The 21829-nt window shown below is 70.3% G+C and overlaps 2 protein-coding genes across 4 annotated transcripts in view; both read right to left on the reverse strand.

Annotated features, from left to right (window-relative positions):
- Positions 1 to 1377: 1377 nt before the first annotated feature.
- On the reverse strand, positions 1378 to 19798 carry FASN (fatty acid synthase). 3 transcript variants are annotated; one of them, XM_070394888.1, is made up of 41 exons: positions 19720 to 19798; positions 16090 to 16224; positions 15482 to 15634; positions 14260 to 14433; positions 13750 to 13950; positions 13529 to 13651; positions 13343 to 13458; positions 13133 to 13267; positions 12251 to 12713; positions 11989 to 12176; positions 11677 to 11866; positions 11238 to 11332; positions 11003 to 11137; positions 10706 to 10909; positions 10499 to 10614; positions 10159 to 10331; positions 9885 to 10076; positions 9724 to 9804; positions 9432 to 9620; positions 9129 to 9308; positions 8684 to 8887; positions 7944 to 8242; positions 7189 to 7746; positions 6993 to 7111; positions 6732 to 6886; positions 6428 to 6631; positions 6167 to 6317; positions 5912 to 6090; positions 5719 to 5838; positions 5416 to 5538; positions 5094 to 5317; positions 4801 to 5002; positions 4528 to 4679; positions 4358 to 4449; positions 3992 to 4143; positions 3296 to 3541; positions 2978 to 3166; positions 2521 to 2751; positions 2224 to 2444; positions 2046 to 2144; positions 1378 to 1861 (listed from the first exon to the last, which is right to left on the reverse strand). In XM_070394888.1, the coding sequence occupies exons 2-41, from the start codon at positions 16214 to 16216 to the stop codon at positions 1472 to 1474; spliced, it is 7545 nt and encodes a 2514-aa protein (XP_070250989.1). In that variant the 5' UTR covers positions 16217 to 16224; positions 19720 to 19798; the 3' UTR covers positions 1378 to 1471. The 3 variants fall into 3 exon arrangements, with proteins under 3 accessions (XP_070250989.1, XP_070250991.1, XP_070250990.1); XM_070394890.1 differs by lacking the exon at positions 19720 to 19798 and adding an exon at positions 17879 to 17967; XM_070394889.1 differs by lacking the exon at positions 19720 to 19798 and adding an exon at positions 17387 to 17468.
- The window catches only part of CCDC57 (coiled-coil domain containing 57), a 41940-nt gene continuing 39709 nt past the window's right edge, over positions 19599 to 21829 (reverse strand). The window contains 1 exon segment of the mRNA XM_070394891.1: positions 19599 to 19982. Within this exon segment, the coding sequence (XP_070250992.1) occupies positions 19780 to 19982 (203 nt within the window). The 3' untranslated portion in view covers positions 19599 to 19779.

Consider the following 21829-nt stretch of genomic DNA (forward strand, 5'->3'; position numbering starts at 1 on the left):
TGCTATCGACTCTCATTCTCTGCAGCTTCGGTCAGAGAAAACGTTATAGGAAGTGAATCCTTTAGAATTTGACTCGTTTTACGACCCAGAACGTGGCCCATCTTGGCCAAGGTCCCCCATGAACTTGCTGGTTCCTCGCTCACCGCCTCCTGCTGCCCATGGTGGAGCGGGGGTGGGGGTGGGGGTGGGACCTCCAGCCTCGCCCGTTCCTTCCGGCCGTTCCCTTCTGCTTCCCGAGCACAGAGGTTCTAGGGACCGGCCGTGTGGGACTGTCATCTCCGCTGGGTTCACCGTGGCACGACCGTCCCTCATGCACTTTTCCTCTGGAACCTTCGATGGGAAGGTCCCAGCTCCACGAACCCTCCCACCGCTTTAGCGTGTTGCACACAAATCAGAACCTCCTTCCTTCTGTGGCTGAGGACAGCCCATCGCGGACCCGCCCACCGGCGGACGGACACCTGCTGCTCCCCCCTTGGCTGTTGGGAGAGCGAAGCTGTGGGCCGAGCCGTTTCCGGGTCTATTGGGGCACAAACCAGGAGCGGGGTGTGGGCTCGGGCGGCAGCTCAGAGCTTCTCAGGAACGTTAGCGCCTGGCCTGTCGCTGGGACCCCGACGTCCTTCTAGAAGCCCAGGTGGACCTGCTCCCCGCCTGTCTTTTGTCCCCACCTCGCATCCCTCCCAGAGCCCAACTCTGCAGCTCACCTCGTCAGCCCAGAAGCCCCACGCCAGGGCGCCCACCTCACCCCCGGCCCAGGGGCTCTCCCTGCCCGTCACCCTCCCCTCTACGCCGTCAGGAGTGGCTGAGGGTTGGCCATGTGGGTCTCACCCACACGCAGCGACTTCAAGGACTCTCTCGGAGGAGGGCAGGACGCCTCCACACGTGCCCTGGGGCGCAGACCTGTGGTCTCAGTTCTGGCCAGAGGTGCGGGGGTCCCCACACCGCTGCCTGTCACTCCTAACGGAGGTGTGGCCTGCAGAGGGCGCCAGACTGCCTCGGGGCACTGGTGCTGGAGAGCACGGGGTCCCTATCGTCCCCGAGTCCGTGTAAAAACGAAACAGATCCAGACAGGGTCTTCGAACTGACAATTATAATAAATTTCAAAATCTGAGCAGCAACATGAATGTGTTTCTTGAAAAAAGAACAGGGAACAGGGTGGGTGCCTGGCCGCTGCCCGCTGCATCCTGGCCCGCGGCTCCCCAGCGGCGCAATAAATAGAATCCAAACCGGGACCCCAAGGGCGCGCGGGCTGCACGTGGCGTCGGGGGCTCACGGGATCGCGCCCGGCTCGGCCGACTCTTCACAGACCAGGGAGGCCTCCGAGTCGGTGGCGCGGGTCCCGGCCCCGCACCCACGTGGTGGTGGCCGAGGTGGCCGGGCGGGAGGTGCCCAGGACGGGCGGGCGTCAGTCCTACTTCTAGCGGCCCCCGGGGTGCAGGCCGGGCCCAGCGGCAGGACCGGGCCGGGCGGGCGGCTAGCCTTCCCGCACGCTGACGCGCGGCTCGGCCAGGGCGCCGTGGATGATGCCCAGGATGGCCTCCAGGCCGCTGCCCTCCAGCAGCGTGCGGTGGTCGCCCTCGATGACGTGCACCGACACCTTCCCGTCGCACACCTGGGACAGGTTGTAGTCGGCGCCCAGGTCCTCGCCCTGCGCCCCGCCCTTCTTGGCGCGAAGCAGCGTCACGTTGCCGTGGTAGGTGGCCCGCGGCGTGTACTGCTCCGCGGCGCGCAGCTTGTGGTAAAAGGAGCGCGCGGCGAAGGTGAGCGCACGGCGGTCCAGGCCCGCGTGGCTCTGCGTGATCATGTCCACGGCGGCCATCACACGCTCCTCCAGGCCCGCGAGGGGCAGCAGCGCCTCCAGCACCTGCGGGACGAGTGAGTGGGTCCCGCTGTGGGCCAGCAGACCCCGCCCCTCCAGACAGACCCCGCCCCCGCCGGGCACAGACCCCGTCCCTCCAGACAGACCCCGCCCCCGCCGGGCACAGACCCCGTCCCTCCAGACAGACCCCGCCCCCGCCGGGCACAGACCCGTCTGGCCTAGGACCCACCCTGTTGTGCTCCGTGTCCGTGAACTGCTGCACGAAGAAGCACATGGCCGCGGCCTCGGCCTCCCCCTCGCAGCCGGGCGTCAGCCTCGCACGATAGCTCTGCAAGGGGAGGGAGAGGCTGTGTAGGGAGGGGAGGGGAGGGGGACAGGACCCCATCCGCTGACCCGGCCGCCCTCACCTGTGTGTAGGCCAGCACGTAGGTGTGCGAGCCGTCGAACAGGAAGAGGCTGTTGTGCGCGGGGGTGGGGCCCTGCTGCGCCTGCAGCTGCGAGCACATCTCGAAGGCCACGCAGGCGCCGTAGGAGTAGCCGGCGATGCGGTAGGGCCCCTCGGGCTGCACCTGCCTGATGCACTGGATGTAGTAGGCGGCCAGGCTCTGGATGCTGTCCAGCGGGGCGGCTGCGGGCGGGAGAGTTCCGTGTGGGTGGGCGCCCAGGCCCCACGGGCACGCCCCCGCCTCGGGACCCGCACACACCTCGCGTGCACTGCAGGCCGTAGGTGGGGATGCTGAGCTTGGCGGCCAGGCTGTGGAACACGGTGGTGGAGCCCTCGATGGGGTGCACCAGGAACAGGGGCCGCTCGGAGCTCTGCACCGAGTTGAGCCGCGTGAGGGTCGGGCCCTCGGGGTTCACCAGCAGGGTGCTCAGGTTCAGCAGGGCCTGCTGCCGGGCAGGGCCGTCCTCCTTGGGTGTGGAAGCCGCCAGCTCTGTGGGGAGAGGAGACGCCAGGGAGGCCGGCTTCCACCGGTGCCCGCGGACGCACACCCGTCCACACACGCGCATCCGCGGCTCCGGCTGCTGCTGGGGCTGGGGCTCTGGTCCCACTCGGAGGGGCTGGTCAACAAGCCCGACCTGGCCAGGCTGCCCTCAGGCCGCACCGAGACACACGCCCACACCCCACAGGCTGGGCCGCGACCTCCGACCCGCACGCACCGCTGGCCGGGCTGGCCTGGGAGGACAGGTCCTGCAGCTTCCGCAGCGTGAGCTGCTGGATGTCCCGCATGGACAGCACCAGGTCGTGCTCGCGCTCCAGCGTCTGGCGCACCTCCACGCCCATGAGCGAGTCCAGGCCCAGGTCCCCCAGCGAGCTGTCCAGGTTGACAGCGGCCAAGTCGCGGATGCCTAGGGAGAGGCACTTGGTCGGCAAGTGGGGAGGGGAGTAGGGCGGGCGCCGCCGAGGCCACGGTGTCTCCTGTGAGCAGGCAGGCAGGCCCCGTGCGGGTGGGGAAACTGAGGCGGGCGGCCCCTCACCCAGGATGTGTGCCACGGCCTTCACCAGGTCCTGCTGGCCGTCGCCGTCTCCGCGGGCCGCGGCCTTCTTCTCCGCCAGCACGAAGCTGCTCAGCACGGGGTGGGGCTGGCTCAGGAAGACGTCCAGCACCTCCAGGCAGGAGGCGATGCGCTGGGGCCGAGTCCCCCCGATGACCGAGTCGTTGCTGCCCATCGTCTCCAGCACGACGCCTACGTCGCCGATGGAGCCCCACTGCACGGCCAGGCCTGTGGGCGGGAGGCGGGGTGGGGTGAAGGCATGTGGGGGGGTTGGGGTCAGCACGGAGCAGGCGGGACCGCGGGCAGGAGGCGGGGTGGGGTGAGGGCACGTGGGGGGGGGGTTGGGGTCAGCACGGAGCAGGCGGGGCCGCGGGTGGGAGGCGGGGTGGGGTGAGGGCACGTGGGGGGGGGTTGGGGTCAGCACGGAGCAGGTGGGGCCGTGGGCGGGAGGCGGGGTGGGGTGAGGGCACGTGGGGGGGGGTTGGGGTCAGCACGGAGCAGGTGGGGCCGCGGGCGGGAGGCGGGGTGGGGTGAGGGCACGTGGGGGGGTTGGGGTCAGCACGGAGCAGGTGGGGCCGAGGGCGGGAGGCGGGGTGGGGTGAGGGCACGTGGGGGGTTGGGGTCAGCATGGAGCAGGCGGGGCCGCGGGCGGGAGGCGGGGTGGAGCTGTGGGCCTACCTGGGAGGCCTTCGTGCCTGCGCCTCTCGCAGATGCGCTCCATGGTGGAGTTGGCGAAGCCGTAGTTGGTCTGGCCTGCGTTGCCGCGCCCACAGCTCACCGAGGAGAAGGCCACAAAGTAGTCCAGCTCGGGGCACGCCTCACGGGTCACCCTGTGGGTGCTGGGGTCACTCCCTGGCCAGCTGCCCCTGCCCGCCCCCTGCTGAACCGGCCCTGCCTCTGTGGAGCCTCAGCTCTGCCCCGAGCGTCCCGGGGCCTGGACCCCAGTCCCCGGAGCACGTGCGGGGGGCACGGGGAGCAGGGGCCAGTGGGGGCCGTACCACCTGAGTGGGGCATGAGGGCCGGGCGTGGGGGGGCCGCGCCCACCTGTCCAGGTGCAGGGTGCCGCTGTACTTGGGCTTGCTCACGTCCTGGAAGAGCTCGGGCGTCTGATTCTCCAGCATCGCGTCCCTCAGGACCTGGGGAGAGGTGTCCTCAGCGCTGTCCCGCGGCCCCGGGCGCCCGGCCCGCCCCGCCCGCCCGCGGAGCCCACTCACCATGGCCAGATTGAAGACGCCTCCGACAGGCCCCAGCTGCGCGGCCTCGGCGATGAGGTCCCGGGCCCCGTCCAGGGAGCTGGCGTTGCTGGTGGACACCAGCACCTGCACGCCCTGTCGCCGCCACTCCCGCACCTGCTTGGCCTGGTAGCCTGCAGGCGGGGAGCTAGGATCAGGGCTCCAGCCACCTCGCCCGGGGCCTCAGAGCCCGTGAGGGGGCTGACCAGGGAGGGCGCGTCCCCACTGCCCGCCGCCCGCCCACCCAGGCCTTACCCGTGCGGATGCCAGAGCGCGAGGTCAGCACCAGCTTCTGGGCCCCGCGCAGCACCAGCCACTGAGCCAGCTCCAGGCCAAAGCCGCCCAGGCCCCCAGCGATGACGTAGCTCTTGTGGGCCGGGCAGAAGAGCTTGGACACGGCGGTCGTCAGGGTGGGCAGGGGCCCCTGCAGCATGGCGTCCGGCTCCTCCTCACGCACCTGCACAAGCAGCACGGCTCACGCTCTGCCCGGGGCGGGCCGGGTGGCGCCCGGGGCCCCCCCACCTGCACGGGCGCCCGGGGCCCCTCACCTGCACGAGCACTTTGCCGATGTGCTTCCCCTGCGCCATGTAGCGGAAGGCGCCCTCCACCTGGTCCTTGGGGAACACGGTGCAGCGGAGCGGCTGCACCACGCCGTCCCGGATGCCCGCCCGCAGCAGCCCCGCCACCGCCCGCCAGTCGGCGCTGGCCTCCTCGAAGAGGGCGTCCAGCAGGATCCCGTGGAAGGTCACGTTCCTCAGGAAGATGGCCATGCCTGGCGGGCGGAGGAGCGGAGGGCGAGGCTAGCACTCTCAGCCCCAATGCCCAGGGACCCCACCTGCCCCGGCCCCACCGCCTGCTGCCCGGCCTCACCCAGGGGGTGGTTGTTGAAAAGGTCGAATTTGCCGATTTCCAGGAAGCGGCCGTGCTGGGCCAAGCACCGCACGCTGGCCTGCAGCTTCTCCTCCGCCAGCGAGTTCAGGACCAGGTCCACACCTGGGGGGAGAGGAGTTCCCACGGTCACCCCACCGCTGGGCACACCCACAGTCCGGAGGCCAGACCCGTCCTTGCCTGGCCTTCTTCTCCAGCTCAGCCCGCAGGGCAGGGTGGGTGGGGGAGGGGCGGGAGCACGGGTGCCGGGCAGGGGGCGGTGCTGGGGTTCCGGGGGCCACGCACCCTTCCCTGCCGTGTGCCGGAGCACGTGCTGCTCGAAGGACGTGTCCCTGGAGTTGGCGAAGCTGGTGTCGTCGAGCTGGGGGAACCGAGCCTGGAGGTATGCCCGCTTCTCCGCTGACCCTGTGGGGGAGGCGCGTGCGGTGAGCTGGCTGCGGGCGGGAGGGGCAGCCGGGCGGGAGGGGCGGCAGCTCACCCACGGTGGTGAAGACGCGGCAGCCCAGGCTGAGGGCGATGGCGATGGCCGCCTGGCCCACGCCGCCCGAGCCCGAGTGGATGAGCACCGTCTCCCCGCGCTGCACACGCCCGCGCACCACCAGCGAGTAGTAGGCCGTCGTGTAGACCACGGGCACCGAGGCCGCCTCCTTCAGGGTCCTGCCGGCACAGGGACGGGTCACTCAGGCCCCACCGGCCACGTGTGTCGGGCCTGGGCTCCCGGCCGCTGACTCACCAGTTGGAGGGCACGTCCCACAGGAAGTCCTGGGACAGCAGGACGGAGGTGGCCAGGCCTTCGGCGGGCACCAGCCCCATCACGCGCTTGCCGCTGGGGTCTCGGCCAGAGAACTCCATGCCCAGCATGCAGTCCCGGGCAGCCCACTTCCCTAGGGGCAGAGGGTGGGTCAGCCCACGGCTCCCGGTCCGAGCGCTTTGGATGGGGACCCTTCACCCCCAGGGCCTGCACCTGCCCCGCCCCGCCCTGCGCTGCCCGCACCTGGGATGGCATCAGGAGACAGCTTGCCCGTGGCCAGCATGATGTCCCGGAAGTTGAGGGAGGCGTAGTAGACGGTGCAGAGCTGGACGCCGGGGCTGGGGGCCGGGGCGTGGCGCAGCGGGGAGCAGACCCAGCGGATGGAGGACAGGTCCCCCCGGGTGAGGACGTTCACGAAGGCGTGCTCCGTCTGCTCCTCCGGCGGGCCTGGGGCCACAGAGGCAGGGCTGCTAGGGCCCAGCCCGGCGGGGATCCCCAGCCCCTCCTCACCCACCCAGCTGCCGGCGAGGGCCTGGCGGGGGCTCACCGTGCTCCAGCGGGAAGTGGCGGAAGGCCCCCCAGGCCCCGTCCCGGTGGACGTTCATCACCAGGTCCCCCCGCAGCACCTCCTGCAGCTCCGCGGAGCCGGGGTCCAGCTGGGGGACGGGGGACGCGCTGCTGAGGTTGGACACCAGGATGCACCTGTGGGCACCAGACCAGTGAGGGGGGAAGGTGATGGGCAGGAGCTGGGCTGAGGGGAGGGAGGGAGTGGCAGGCGGAGGGGCAGGGCACAGCTCAGGGCTCTCACCGGACCCGGTGGCCGCCGGGCTCCTTCCGCAGGCAGTTGACCATGCCCACGACGCCCGAGGTGGCACAGCCGCTGGCCGTCAGCCACACCGGCCGGGGGGAGGCGTCGGCCAGAATGTCCTGCAGGACGAGGCGAGGATTGGTCTCTGGAAGGGTCCCTGGGCAGCAGGCGCGGGGCTGGGGCGGGGGGCACTGACCTTGAGCGAGTCCACCCATTGGAAGCTGGTGTCCTCCACGGGCAGGAAGATGGGGCTGCCCTGCGGGGCGGGCCGGCGGCACAGGAAGAGCACCGAGCCGTAGAAGGACCTCTTCAGGGCCACCAGGTGCAGGGACGCCCCCGCCAGCAGGCCCTCCCACGCGTCCTGGCCCAGCAGGCCCTGCTGGCCCGGCTGTGGCTCGGGGCAGGTCAGGAAGGAGAGCGTCTCCCCGAGGGGGTGCCCTCTGAGCAGCGTGTGCAGCAGCAGGAAGCCCCCCTCCTTGAGGGCGGCGGCCATGTTGCCGAGGGCTGTGGCCGGGTCCCCGAGGGTGGCCAGCGCACAGTTGCACACCAGCAGGTCGGCCGGGCCCAGGCCGCTGGGAGCGGGGTCCGCGGGGTCCCACTGGGCCTGGGCCACGTCCAGCTGCTGCAGCTTGGCCTGGGCGGACTCCAGGGCCTGGGCGTGGCGGTCGGTGGCCGTGTAGTCCAGCTGCAGCAGGGGCTGGGTGTTGAGCAGCGCCGGGATGCGCGAATACAGGTGGCCGTCCCCAGCCAGCACCTGGTGGGACAGAGGCCTGGATGGGTGGCCCCCTGACCCCGCAGCCCGTCTGTAGAGCCCCATGTCCCTCACCCCGCGCCTTGGGAGCAGTGGGCACGTGTGCAGTCTCACGCCGGTGCTCATGCCGGCTGGGCCCTGGCCCTGGTGTGGGTCTGTCCGGCTCGGCCTCTGTGCTGACTGCCCTGCGCAGCACCTACCTCCACCACCTTCATGCGGAGGCCGGTCACATTCTCCAGGGCGGTGTCCACACAGGCCTTGAGTGCCGGGGAGTCGAGGAGGCCACTGAGCAGCGGGTCCTCAGGCAGCCCCGGCCACTCCTGCGCCAGCACCCGGCCCAGCTCCAGCTGCAGGTTCCCGTTGAGCTGGCAGGCGGACGCCAGCAGCCGAGCCAGGCCCTGCTGCGGAGGCTTCCGCGGGGCCTGCGCCCCATCCAGCCCGGGCACCACCATCTTCAGCCCCTCCTGGGCCACCTTGGTCTGCAGCACCTGTGCCAACCCTGGGGGGGATGGGCATGGGGGGCCTCAGATGGGCGGGTCCTGGCCCCCGGGCAGCAGCTATCTGACTGGAGCAGGGACCTGGGGGCCGTCCTCAGGGCCCACTGCCCAGCCACTGGACACAGACAGACGGAAGGACGAGTGGGCAGCTGGCGGTCCAGGGCTCACAAGTGGCGCCGACCACAGAGGGCGCTGCCCACAAAGACGTGTCTGCCAACAGCGAGGTCAGTGCCCGCGATCCCGGGTGTTGCCGGTGTGAGGAGGGCTCGCCTGTGCTGGTGGGTGGGCCTGTGAAGACTGGGGAGGTAAAGCTAGACCAGGTCCCAGCGATGGGCTGTGTGTGTGTGTGCGTGTGTGTGTGGCGGGGGCGGGGGGGGGGACGGACGAACTCCCCGTCACCAGGGGTGTGTGACAGGCTAGTGCCTGGACTGGGAGGGCCTCACCGCTGCACAGCTGCAGCTCCTCCTGCAGGGCCGCGCTGTCCGCCAGGCACCCGCCCTCCATGTGCGGCGTGAAGCAGAACTTCTCCAGGATGGGCGTGTGCTGCTCCTGCTGCCGCCGCGGGGCCACCGAGGTGTGCAGGCCCGAGATGAGGACGCCCCCAGCCGCCGTGCTGTTCAGAGAGCTGCTCACCACCACGCGAACCACTGTGGGGACACAGAGTGTGGGTGCAGTGGGCACAGGAGTGCGGGGCCCAGGGCGCAGCGGACACAGGGGTGTGGGGCCCAGGGTGCAGCGGACACAGGGGTGTGGGGCCCGGGGCGCAGCGGGCACAGAGGTGCGGGGCCCGGGGCGCAGCGGGCACAGAGGTGCGGGGCCCGGGGCAGAGCGGGCACAGAGGTGCGGGGCCTGGGGCGCAGTGGGCACAGAGGTGCGGGGCCGTGCTACCTGGGGTCTCGTCCTGCAGTGCGTGCACCTTGCGCCTGTGGACGGCGGGGTCGATGCGGATGGCGGCAATGCGGGTGGGCAGGCGCAGGCTGCGCTGGCAGGCGCCCAGGATGGACATCTGCAGCATGCTGTCCAGGAAGGTCACCCAGTTGTCCCGCCACAGCAGCTGGCCAGTGTCACCTGTGGCAGGGGGGCGTCAGCACGAGGGGTCAGTCGCACGCAGCCTCTTCCCGTGCCCTGACCAGGCACGTGGCGCCTGGCCACTGGGCCCGCCCCCGAGGTGTCCAGGGGCACCGTGCCCACCTTCGAGGGAGGCCTCGAGGACGCCCTGGAAGTGGGGGCCGTAGTCGTAGCCCCGCAGCCGCAGCTCCTTGTACACGTCGCCCCGGGACAAGCGGAAGGTGGCCGCAGGGTCTGCGGGGTCTGCCGCGTCCGGGCCATCCTGGCTGTCGAAGAGCCTGGGGTCGGGGTCCTCCCACGGGTACACCGTCCCTGTGGGCGGGTGGGGGGCAGTCAGGGGGTCTGAGGGCTGGGCAGAGCCGAGTTGGACGCCAGGGGGGCCCGTGGGGGACCCTGTGGCCCGGCCCCCGCTCACCGCTCACGACCAGGTTGCCGTTCTGAGACACCTCGAAGGCGTGCGAGGCCTCCAGCAGCCGCACCTCCAGGGACACGGTGCCTGTGGACAGCGGGACCAGGGTGAGCAGCAGGGCTCAGGGGGCAGCACCCCCACGGCTCCTCCCGGCCACCCCGCCTCACCCGTCTTGGGCAGGATGGTGGCCTGGTGCAGCGTCACGTCCTCAAAAGCCACGGGCATCTGCTCCATGTTCTGGTCCAGGGCACGAGCCAGTGTCCTCCAGACCAGGCACAGGTAGCCGGTGGCCGGGAAGAGGACGCGGCCGTCGATGCGGTGGTCCACCAGGTAGTGGCTGGGGGCCTCGGGGCTGGCGTCTGCAGGGGACAGGCTTCAGTGCCCACCTCGGAGGGAGAGCTGGAGCCCCTACCCCGCCCGGCCTCACCCCGCCTGGCTCACCGATGGTGTAGACGGTAGCCGAGGAGCCGCTGGAGCCGCTGGGGAAGTCCTCGGCAGCAGGCACGTCCCAGGTCTGGCTGTGGTCCCACTTGATGAGGGGGGAGATGAGCGGGGTCCCCCGAGGGGCTGGGAACTCCTCGGGCGGGAACAGGCCATTGGGGTTGATGTCAATGCTGGGGGTGGGGAGTGGGTTAGGGGCGCACCTGGCCCTGGGACCCCCATCACACCCACTGCCAACCGCCTCCCTGAAGACCCAGAGACCGAGGTGGGGACCCCCCGGCCCCGCCGTTCCGCACGGAGCAGGGGCCCATTGAGGCCCTGGTGACGGGCGCAGACCCACCCCACCAAGTGCAGGCGGCCCACGCTGCCGAGCAGGAAGCGCAGGTTGTCGGCGTGGTCCTTCTTCATCAGGGGGAGGATGGTGCAGCTGGGCTTCAGGCCCCGCTTCAGCACGGCCTGCGGGGACAGTCGGGCTGGGCCTGACCGCGGTCCTGTGCGCGCCCAGACCCGAGACCCCTCCCCGGAGCCCGTGGACCGCCCGGCGTACCTGCAGCAGTGCGTGGGGGGCGATCTCCAGCACCACGGCGTTCTCGGGCACGTGCCACAGCGCCTCCTGGAACAGCACCGGGCTCACCAGGTTGTTGACGTTGTACTCGGCGGACGGCGTGCGGGCCAGGCTGCCCTGCCACTGGGCCTCGGGGATGGAGGTGCTGAGCCAGCGTGCAGAGCGGGGCCGTGGGTCCCGGATCACCTGCGCACAGGCTGCTGGTCAGCGCCAGGTGCTCGGCCACTCCCGCCCTCCCGGGCCCCGGGCCCCGGGCAGCCCCGGGGGTGGCCGGCCCACCTTCTTGAGCTCCCGCAGCAGCGAGGGGGCGATGCCCTCCATGAAGTAGGAGTGGAAGGCCAGGCCGCCTGTCCGCACCTCCTTGGCGAACACACCCTCCTGTCGCAGCTGCTCCACGAACTCGGACACGGAGGCCTGGGGAGAACGGGCGCAGGTGACGGGTGGTCCTGGGTCCGGCAGAGCCCGCCCGGAGGCTGGGGAGGGACTTGAGGACCGGCCTCGCCCCAGCGCCCACCTGAGGTCCCGAGATGGTCACCGTGTCCTTGGAGTTGTGGCACGCGGGCACGATGCCAGGGGGGCAGCGCCGCTTGCACTCCTCCCAGGACAAGCCTGTGGGCAGAGAGGCCTCAGGGGCAGCACTAATGACCGGCTCAGTAATTGCAGCCGCGGAGAGAGCAGCCTTTACAGGCCCCCCACCCCCGCCGCGTTTCATCTCAGTGGAGGTGGCATTCCTGCCAGCCCACGGCCTCCCTCCCTCATCACGACACCCAGCCTCCTGCCTGTGGAGGGAGCCAAGGCGAGTGACCCTGACACCCCGACTTTATCCCAAGTCCTGTGGGTCCTCGTGGGGAGGGGTTTCTTGTCCCCACGTGGGTTCAGCTCAGGCTCCTGGGAAAACCGCACTGATGGCCACCAGCCCGTGTACGGGCACCATGCCCCTGGGCAGCACCTACCCACGGCCGCCATGGCCCCCGGCGGGATGTGGGCCTCCTTGATGCACTGGCCGCGCCAGTAGGCGGCGAGCACAGCCTCCTCCTGCGAGAGGCAGCCGTCGGCGTAGCCGCAGGCGACCTCGCCTAAGGAGTGCCCGATGATGCCATCCGGCCGCAGGCCCAGGCTGGTCAGCAGGTCTATGAGGGCGATCTGGGGGCAGACGTGTCACCTGAGTCTGGGGAGGCCCCCGGCAGGTCCAGGCCCTGCCCTTCCCCCCCCCCCCCCCCCCCCGCCCCCGGCCTTCGGACACAAGCCTGACCCCAAGGACCGACCTGGATGGCTGTCAGGCTCACGAAGGCGTTGACGGTGTCGTCGAAGGTGGCCTCGTCCGCGCTCAGCAGCAGCTCCGACACCTGCAGCCCCAAGGGCCTCACGACCTCGTCGGAACGCAGGATGGAGTCCCGGAAGCAGGCCAGGCGCATGAGGCTGAGCCCCATCCCGCGCCACTGCGTGCCCATCCCTGAGGGTGGGAGGTGTCAGGCCCCGGCCACCCACCCTCTGCCCCCACGCCCAGCAGGCCAGGCCAGGACTCACCGGAGCAGATGAACCAGAGCGGGCGCTGCCCAGCGGGCACCTGCTGCACCTCCTGCCCGCTGTCCTCGCCGCCCAGCACGGCGCAGCCCCGGAAGGGCATGGCGGAGACGGGCGTGGCTGCGATGTTGTTGAGCATGCTCACGAAGGCCAGGTTCTGGCTGTGCTGGCGGCCCTGCTCCAGCAGCCCCTGCACGGCCTCGGGGGTGCGCCCGCTGGCCAGCAGTAGGCGGGGCAAGGCGGCGTGGGGGGCGGGCGCGGGGGGCGGGCACCAGTTGGGTCGAAGGATGACGTGGACGTTGGAGCCGCCAAAGCCGAAGGAGTTCATGGCCACGTTACCCCCGCGGACGGGCAGGGGCCGGTCCACCACCCGCAGCCGCCCGTTGTGCAGCGCTGGGATCTCGGGGTTCGGGTTGTGGAAGTGCAGGTTGGGCGCCCAGAGCCCGTGCTCCAGGGACAACAGCACCTGTGGGCGGCGTGTTGTCCTGAGACCCAAAGGCAACCCACAGCCCTGCTGCTGCCTGCACTTCCCCCCACACCTGCCCCACCTCAGCCAGGGCCCACCACCTCCCAGGTGGCTGTGGGCCCGGACACCCAGGCCCCTGACCAGACCCGTCCGGCTCCTGACACGAGCGTGGCAGAGGCGGCCACCTGCCGGGAGCCTGTCGCCCAGGAAGCGCCCACACCCAGGAGCCCAGCGATGGTGGTCAGGGTTACACAGGCCCCCAGGCTGCTCAGGAAGCTGGGGGGTGAGCTGCCCACCTGGGGCTGCCCTGGCCACTGCCTGCAGCCCTGTGGGGAGGTGCCCAGCAGCGTGTCGGGCCCCCAGAACCAGGGCAGGGACCAGGCACAGCGCCCCGCAACCCTGCCCGAGGGAGTGCCCACCTTGGCCAGGGCGGCCAGCCCTGAGGCCGGCTCCGGGTGCCCCATGTTCGACTTGGTGGACCCGATCAGCAGGGGGTCCTGGCGGGTGGCACACAGTGCCCGGTCGATGCCATTCAGCTCCTGGGGGTCGCCCACCTGTGGAAACACAGGAGGGTCAGCCTGCAGCGGGCAGCCCGGGTGCGGGCGCGGGCGCGGGCGGGGGGGCCTCACCTTGGTGCCGGTGCCGTGAGCCTCGATGTACTCCAGGGACTCGGGGGCCACGCCGAACGGCTCGTACAGGGAGCGCATGAGCTGCTCCTGGGCCTCTCCAGAGGGGAAGGTCACGCCTGCGGGAGGGCGGGCCAGCTCAGCACCCCTCCCGGCCCCGGCGCCCCACCCGCTCCGGCCAGTCCCCACCTTGCTCCTTGGCGCCGTCGGTGTTGGTGCCGGAATTCAGGATGGTGGCGTACACGCGCCGGGCCAGGGACTTCGTGGTCAGCAGGACGACCACCACGGCCTCCGCGCGGCAGTACCCGTCCCCTGGGGGCAGAGGGCGGCTCAGGTGGCAGGCAGGCGAGGCGCCCGCTCTGGCCTGGGAGGCGGGGAGGAGGGTGCCCGCGCCCGGCCCGCGCCCTCACCCGCCTGGTCGAAGGACTTGCAGGTGCCCTCGGGGCTGAGCATGCCCAGCTTCATGAACTGCACGGAGGTGTTGGGCTTCAGCAGGACGTTGATGCCGCCCACGAGGGCGGCGGGGCACTCCCCGCTGCTGATGGCCTGGTAGGCGTTGTGCAGGGCCAGCAGGCTGGAGGAGCAGGCTGTGTCCAGGGCGACGCTGGGCCCTGCGCCCGAGGGTGGAACGGGGTGTGAGGGTGAGGCCGCTGTCCCTCGGCCTCACCTCACAGGGGGCGCCCACCTTTATTACTTTTTATTTTACTTAAACATATTTTTTATTGACTTCAAAGAGGAAGGCAGAGGGAGAAGCAGAAACATCAATGAAGAGAGAATCACGGATCGGCTGCCTCCTGTACACCCCACACTGGAGAGCGAACCCACAACCTAGGCACGTGCCCTGACCGGGAACGGAACCCTGACCGCCTGGTTCACAGGTCGACGCTCAGCCCGGAGCCATGCGGCTGGCGGGCACCCACCTTTGAGGTTGAAGAAGAAGGAGAGGCGGTTGGCCATCATGGCTCGCTGGCAGCCCACCATGCTGTAGCCGACAAGGGTCTCAGGGTCCCGGCTGAGCGCCTCCGAGGCCTCAGAGCCGCTCACTCCCACCCAGACGCCGGTGTGGGTCCCTCGGAGCGAGGCCGGGTTGATGCCTGTGGGAGCAGCAGTCAGAACGCTGGCCGCACCCTGCCCACCACCCAGCCTTGTGGAGGAGCCCCCCACCCCCCACTCTGGCTTGGGTGAGGGGCCATCTTAGCCCAGCCAGAGGGACTGGGTGGGGCCAGCCCAGGTAGGGCTGAGAACAGAGAACCAGGAACCAGGTCACAAGAAACTGGGGCCTAAGGAGGGGGGCGTGCGGGGGAAGAGGTGCTAGGTGGGGCTCCAGGCTCTGGGTCAGGCAGCGGCCAGAGACAGAGGTGAAGACAGAGGGCAGCATTGTCCCCAGGCTACTCCCCTGGCCCCTGGTGTCCCTGGCGGAGTCTGGTGAGCCCCAAGGGCCAATGAACACCCAAGACCCAAGGGCGCCTGCCTGGGACAGGCAAGATAAGGAGACAGAGGGAAACAAAGGCCGAGTGTCCAGGCTCCTCCAGGAGGGGCCCTGGCCGGCCCCAGGGGAGCGGCATCCAAGGCCCCTGGGTAGAGCCCGGGCAGCGAGAAGGCCATCAGGTCTGCCAGCCTCCCGCCCCTCCCCAGGCATGTGTCTGTGCCCTGTCCTGCTCAGTGTCAGGCCAGGGGCCGGCTGGCACCTGCTGACCCAAAGACAAGAGTGGGGAGCCCCTAGGCTCCCCATCAGGACCAGCCAGCCACCCCTTCTCACAGGTGGGTGGGCACAGCAAGGACAGGTCTGAGCCCCAGGACAAGAGCCAGCTACCTCTGGGCCAGACTCAACCCAGGGCAGGAGCCCAGCACCGGCCCTCACCCCAAGACCAGTTCTCTGATGGGAGTAAGGAAACTGGGGCGCCAGGGCACGCCCAGGACACCACGGGCCAGTTGTGAAACCAGACCTGCCCAGGGGCCCACGCCTCCCGAACCTTGGGCCTGGCAGTCCCAACCAGGGACAGAGGGAGCCCCGCTCGGCCCGCCTCCTGGGCTGGCTGCGCTCCGTTCTTCTCTGAACATGTTCCTTTTAGGAGCAAAGGACCAGAGAACAGTGTTGCCCGTTGTGACCTCAGGTGGGCCATCGGCCCCCCCGCGACCCACCTCCGTCCACAATGGCCTCGTAGGCGACCTCCAGCAGCAGGCGCAGTTGGGGGTCCATCGTGTGCGCCTGCTTGGCGTGGACCCCGAAGAAGGTGGCGTCGAACTTGGAGAGGTCCTTCAGCTTGCCGGAGCGCCGGGGCAGGCCGTACAGTCCTGCAGACACGGCAGGTGGAAGGCACCGCTGTGGGGCGTCAAGGCCCAAGGGACCCACAGGGAGACGGGGCTCCCCAGGAGGGTGGGCAGTGGCCCCAGAGCAGTCTCCTCCAGCCCCCCTGCCCTGGCTGTAGACCCTCCACCGGGCTCTGCTGGGCTGGGCCCCGCGCTGACTCACACCCGCGGATCAGGAAGAACTGCTCGCGTGGGAGCCGACCAGGCTCTAGGGAGTCAAACCAGCTTCCCCAGAGCCAGCTCTTATCTGGCCTCGGACACGCGGGCCAGCGGCGGCCCTGGCTCCCCGCCCCTGCCCTCCCACCCGGACCCCCGCTGGTCACCAGCTGTGGAAGGGTGAGCGCACACCAGGAGCGACCTCAGCCTCCACAGCCGGGGCCCAGACCACACTCGGGCTCCATGTCCAGGGAGAGTCGGGCGCCGGGCAGGCCATCACTCACCGGCCTTCCACCTCCTGTCATCGTCCGTCACCATGTCCACACCACCGATGAGGTTGTCCCAGAACTCCTGCAGGTTCTCCGACTCGGGCAGCTTCCCCGATATGCCAGCAATCACCACCTCCTCCATGATGCTCTCTGCAGGCCCAGGCACCGGTCAGCTCGGCCCACACCCGTCCACAACCCCCACAAGGCCCCGAACCCCACAGCACTCGCCCTCCTCAGCCTCCCCCCGGCCCCCGGTGGGTCAGAGCAGCAGCTCTGAAAGCCCTAGACCGGAGGCCAGATGGCTGGACGGATGTCCTGGGTGTGAATGTGTGTGTTGGCGGGCGGTCAGCTCTGACCCAGCAGGTCCTCGCCTCTTACTGGGCCTTGGCAGAGGCTGTCACATCTGGGGCCCAGGCCTGGGGTGACCCCACCAGGGCCTGCTGCCTGTGCCCACCCCTCCCAGCAGTCGGTGGCCTGTGGAGCCCTCAGGAGGGCCACGCAGAGGAAGGCCCAAGCCCTTCCCGGCCTAGGAGCCGACCCAGGGAACCAAAGGAGAAAGGGCACCAAAGCCTGAGGGGGGAAACTTGGGGGGCGGGGAGGCCACGGCCCACACTGAGAAGCCCTGAGCTCGGCACCCCACGCTGCTCGCCATTCCCATGGCCACTGAGGGACCCAGAGGACAGCAGGGCACTGTGGGTGCCAAGGCCTGGCAGGGCTCTGGGGGAAAGGTGGCCGCCTGTGCCCCACGGTGCCAGGCCAGTGCCACCCAGACCCATGCACCTGTGCAGGGGAGGCCACGGGATTCTGCTCGCTCGCCTCCAGGCAGCCGGCCTGCCTGCCCATCCAGATCCAGGTCCCCAGGGAACCTCGGAGGGAGCCCCACCCCCTGCCCCGCACTCCCAGCTTGTGGGCCTGGGACGGGGATCTGTGTAGCCCCTGAGGAGGGGCCAAGCCAGGGTTAATCTAGCAACTTAGTCAAGGCCCAGGGCCTCCTGATGCTAGTGACCGCTGGACACGCAACCGCTCGGGCCTCCCTGGTCCAAGCAAGGCCGGGCGAGTGGAGGAGCGGCGGCTTCCCTGGTGGCCGAGCGTCCGCTGTCGGGAGGAAGGGAGCCCCCTCCCCCAGCGCGGAATAAAGAGCCCTTTGCCGGCCCAGGGCACCAGCGCGGGGCGGCCGCTTCCTCCAGAGAGCGCCGGCTCTGTTCTCCCTACTTGCTATTCACGCCGAGTGCGGCGGAGGCGGGTGGGGGTGGGGAGGGGACCCCCGCAGCGCGCCCCGCCCCGCCCGCCGCACGGGCTCAGCCCCCAGCACCTCCGGGGCTCGGCGCTGCGCCCACGTGGTGGGAAAGCCGGTCCCCGCCCGGCTCCCGGTCTCTCGGCCACCCTCCAGGCCCTCCGGTAGCTGAGAAGGCGCCCCCGGTCGGGATGGGCCTCGGCCGGCAGTCGAAGGGGGCATGCGGCGGGTGGAGGAGCCCCATGGAGACCTTTGTGGGCGCGCACGGGCGGCGGGGACTCCCCCTGCCTCGGCCCACCCCGCGACCAAAATGGCTGCTCGCGGAGCTCCCCGCGTCCGGCCCTCGCATCGCCCACCTCCCCACGGCCTGGGGCGCGGCGCGCAGGCCCTTAACCGCCCGCCCGGGACGCTCGCATCAGACGGCGCGGCCTCGCGGCAACCCTCCTTCACCGCGGGCAGCCCGAGCGCCCCGCGGCGGAGGGTGCAGCCAGCGGCCTGCCCGACCCCCGATCCCAGCCCCCGGCCCCGGCCCCCGGCCCCCGGCCCCCGGCCCCGGCCCCGCCGCAGTACCTGGTCTGGGCGCGGGCGCAGTGCGGACGGCGGGGGCGAGGATGCAGCGCGGAGGAGGCGCCGGCGCTGCGTCTCTCTGGCTCCCTCTAGGCCGGCGCCGGCGTATTTAACCGCGGCCGCCCCGCGCGGACACGCCACATGGGCTGACAGCTCGGCGGCGCCGCCCAGGCCAATGAGCGTCGGGGCTGCGCCCGGGACCGCGCGCCGCCGCCGGTGGGGTGATGGCGGGACCCTCTCGGGGGCGCGCCCGGGACGGCGGGGGCCTCGACTTCCGTTCGCCCGGAGGCACATGGCGCGCCCACCCCCGCCTCGTCGGCCGCCCCCTCCCCTGGCTACGCGGGGCCCACGTGTGCGCGGCGCGTGCGTGGCACGGGACGGGGTGGCTGGGGTGTCGGGGTTCACACTGGGTCCCACTGGGGGTTAGGTGGACCCCGGGGGACGCACGCACGTGTCCGCGTCCGGGCGCGCGGACCTGGCTTGGGGCGTGGCTCGCCCCGCAGTCGCGGCCAATCGGGGGCCGGGGGCGTGCACGCCGGACCAATGGCGGCGCGCGAGTGGGCGTTGCTAGGCGATAGGGTGATGGGCGGCCGGGCCGTCGCGCGGGCAGCCGTGGGCGAGCGCGGTCATTGACCCGGCCAGGGAGCCCCGGCGGGGTTACTGCCGGTCATCGCCGCGGGCCTGGTCCTTCCTGCCCGGCGCCCCACTTCGCGGGGACCCGGAAACGCCTCCGGGCCAGGCGGCGGCCGAGCGGGCGCATCCCCGCTGCCCGGAGCCGCGCGGCCGTCGGGAGAGCCGGCGCCGCACGGCCACCGCCGGGAGCGATGGAACAAAGGAGCCTCCGGGAGACCGTGCGCGCACGTGGCCGCTCGCTCCCGCGCCTCCCCCGATGAAGAGCGTTTCATACCGGGCGCGCCGAGCAGGAAGCTGCGCGGGTCGGAAGTGCTTCTGCGGGAAACGACCCGGCTCCCCGCTCACTTTCTCAGCTGCAGGAAGTCGCGCGGCCGCGCCTCGCTAGCAGGGCACCGGCGGACACAGCAGTGCTGCCCGCGGGGAGGCCGAGCCTGCGCCGCCTGCGCACAGGGCGAGGCAGGAGCGCTGCCCACGGAGACCGGGTCTGTGACCTCGGGCCTTGCATCAGGCAGTTCCCTGGGCCAGTGCTGCCCGCTCCCCGCACCTGTGAGCCAGGCAGGCCGAGGACACAAAGGCTACGCGATGCCCCCCCAGTCACACAGCAGGTGGGTGGGAGCAACCGCCCGTCGCCCTCCCACCCTCCTGGAGACTGAGTGCCCCGCCTGCCTGAAGGCACAGCCACCTCTCCGCGGGGGACAGGCCTGTCTCTCCCTCAGCAGGGCTGCAGGCAGGCGGCCGGCCCAGGCTATGCAGTCAGTGCGGAGCCAGGGAAGAAAGTCGAGGTTCTGGGGGGCCACCTCCCGCAGAGACTCGGATCAGGACCTGCAGGCAGGACTCTCCTGGTGGGGAGGGTGGGTTTGTGCCCTTAGAGTGAGTGGCGTCAGTGGGTGTTTCTCACTCTTGCTGGTGCCGAGTCTGGGCCCCCCCAGCACAGGGCACGTGGGTCGCCCAGCTGCAGCTCTCACTGCTCTGGGGGACGCGTGCTGCGGGTGGGCATCCCATGCTCTGTGCCCCAGCAGCGAGGTGGCGGCTGTGGGCCATGACACAGGTGATGCCCTGTACCAAGTAGGAAGATAAACAACTCCGGGGCCAGCAGGAGGGGGGGCGTGGCTTTAATGGGCTCCTCACTAGGCCTGTGAGGCACCCCAACAGCATTGGGGAGCATGAGCTGCAGCTCAGTCCCCCCTCGCACACGCCTCGCACACACATACCTCTGCTCTGGAGATGAAGACAAGCCCCCAAACCCACTAGGAGGAGGGGGGCTGAGGAAGTTAGTCTTTGAAGTTGTAGTTCCGGATCTTGGGGTGCTGCTGGCAGCCTTTAGGTTTTGCAGGGTGAGCCCTGGAGGGTCTGGTGGGCTTGGCCTTGGCCTGGGCTTCTATCTTCATCCCTTTGATAGCGAAGGTGGCGCGCGGCCCCACGGGGCTCCCAGCAGAGCGCGGTGGGCCGTCAGCGGCTGGAGGCGCTGTGAGCTCTGCAGGTGGAGGGAAACAAGGAGGCCTGTTAGGTTGCAGCGGGAAGCCCTGGGCCCACACAGGAGCCCGCGCAGGCCAGAGCCCTCTGCAGTGACCCTCAGGGCCCAGCCTGGTGTCCGGCGGAGGAGCCGGGGCCTGCCCCTCCACTGGGCACTCAGGAACACTCCGTCTCCGGTCATGACCATTTCCCAACGGGCCCGGGGTGGGGGTGGGGCGAGAGGCTAATGGCTGGCCTACTCCCCGCTGTCACATCCCCCTGCCTGTGGGCCTTGCTTGCCGGGCATCCATCTCCCATTGCCCAGCAGCCGCGAACTTTATCCTCCCGACTTCCATTTTGGAACTAAGAACGTATTTCTTCTGTAAAACGAGATGCGATGAGAAAGCAGCCCTTGGGGGAGCTCAGGCCTGGCCCTGCCTTACGGGCAGGTGGGGGCTGCCGTGTGGCCGCTGTGGGAGTGAGGTCTGCAGGGACTGCCCAGCACATGGCCGTAGGTGGCACAGGTGAGGCTCGAGGATGAGGAGGGCCAGCTGGGCAGGAGGCAGTGGGGGGGAGAGGGCAGGGCTGGCAGGGGCTGGGGAGGCAGCCCAGGGTGAGCCGATGGCCTGTAAGCAGAGGTCTGCCAGGTGTGCCCAGAGCCCTAACCCTCCCGCTGCCCTGCCGAGCGCCTAGTCCTGGAGGCGGAGGACACAAGTCCATGGATGATCTCTGCACACAGACCCCCACCCCCCCTCCTGACCTCACCAGGGCACCGACCTCTGACCTCTGCCTGCTTGGTTTCCTTCTGGAAGGCTCTGCCAGTGGAAGGGAAGGGGTCAGGACTCTGACCACAAAGACACAGGGAACCTTCCCCCCAACACAAGGGCCTGGCCTCAGTTCACCCAGAGCCGCTGCGAGCACTAATGGGGAAAGTGAGGCGAGGAGCAGGGTCGGCCCGGCCCAGACGCACTGCTTCTGTGTGGGGGGCTGACGCCCCGTGATGCTGGGGGTGTAGGGGGAGGGAGCTCTGAGCCACAGGAGAGGAAAGTGGGTCTCGGGTGTCTGCCCCTCAGCACACGTGTGGCCACCATGTGGCCTCGACCTGAGTCATCAGAGCTGGGCCCCGCTCAGACAGTAACCTGCCCCACTGCCATCTGCCTGCTCCTCTCGCAGGACCTGTTCTGCCAGCCCGGCCCAGGTTCCTCTCAGGGCCCTGGTTCTGAACTGGCCCTGGGGGATGGCCAGCCCAGGGCTGTCCCTGCTTCCTCCCTGGACGCCTCTGCCCCCAGCTCTGAGCCCAGGGCTGACCCAGCCCAGTGTGTGGCCTGGGCAGGCCCCTGGATCTGCTGGGAGGGGGAGGGGGAGTGGCCGGTGTCCTGTCAGGAGCAACTCGGGTCCCAGCTCCCTCGTGGCTGCTGGGCTGCTGAGGGTGGGGGACACGAGCCCACGCCTGCCCTGGCTCTGCAGAGCCTTCCCTGGGCTGGGGCTGGGCAGGACCCAAGACCAGGCCTCCCCAGCCAGGCCTGGCTGCCCGGGGTTCCCCCTTGGGGGTCACCACCCCACGTTCAGGTTTCTGCTGAGGCCTCTGCTTCCATGGGAGCCCCGCACGCCGAGTTCAACACCAGGGCTCCTCACCCTGAAACCCCTTTCTGATCAGTGACTCGGAGATCTAAGCCTAAACACGGAACGAGGTAAAGTTCACCAAAGATACACTTCCAGACAGGGCCCTGGGCTGCCCGGGTCAGCGAGGCCGGCTCAGGCCGACGCCCAGCAGGACCGGGTCCCCACGCCCGCCCGCCCGCCCTGCACCCGCCAGGCCACACGGCCACGCTGCTCTCTGCTCCTCTTGGCGGGAGGACAGCTGTCAGT

Source organism: Myotis yumanensis, unplaced genomic scaffold, assembly GCF_028538775.1.
Source record: "Myotis yumanensis isolate MYYU_CA2020_CCGP unplaced genomic scaffold, mMyoYum1.0.hap1 SCAF_16, whole genome shotgun sequence".
Lineage (NCBI taxonomy): Eukaryota > Metazoa > Chordata > Mammalia > Chiroptera > Vespertilionidae > Myotis > Myotis yumanensis.

What these genes read in the sequence shown, in the direction of transcription:
- FASN (XM_070394888.1), bottom strand. Translation starts at nt 16,216, where the DNA reads ATGGAGGAGGTGGTGATTGCTGGCATATCGGGGAAGCTGCCCGAGTCG. An exon ending in GGCTGGCCGCCCTGGCCAAG is followed by an intron (nt 12,714 to 13,132) that starts GTGGGCACTCCC and finishes CGCCGCCCACAG; the next exon opens with GTGCTGTTGTCCCTGGAGCA. An exon ending in TCCGCATGAAGGTGGTGGAG is followed by an intron (nt 7,747 to 7,943) that starts GTAGGTGCTGCG and finishes CTGTCCCACCAG; the next exon opens with GTGCTGGCTGGGGACGGCCA.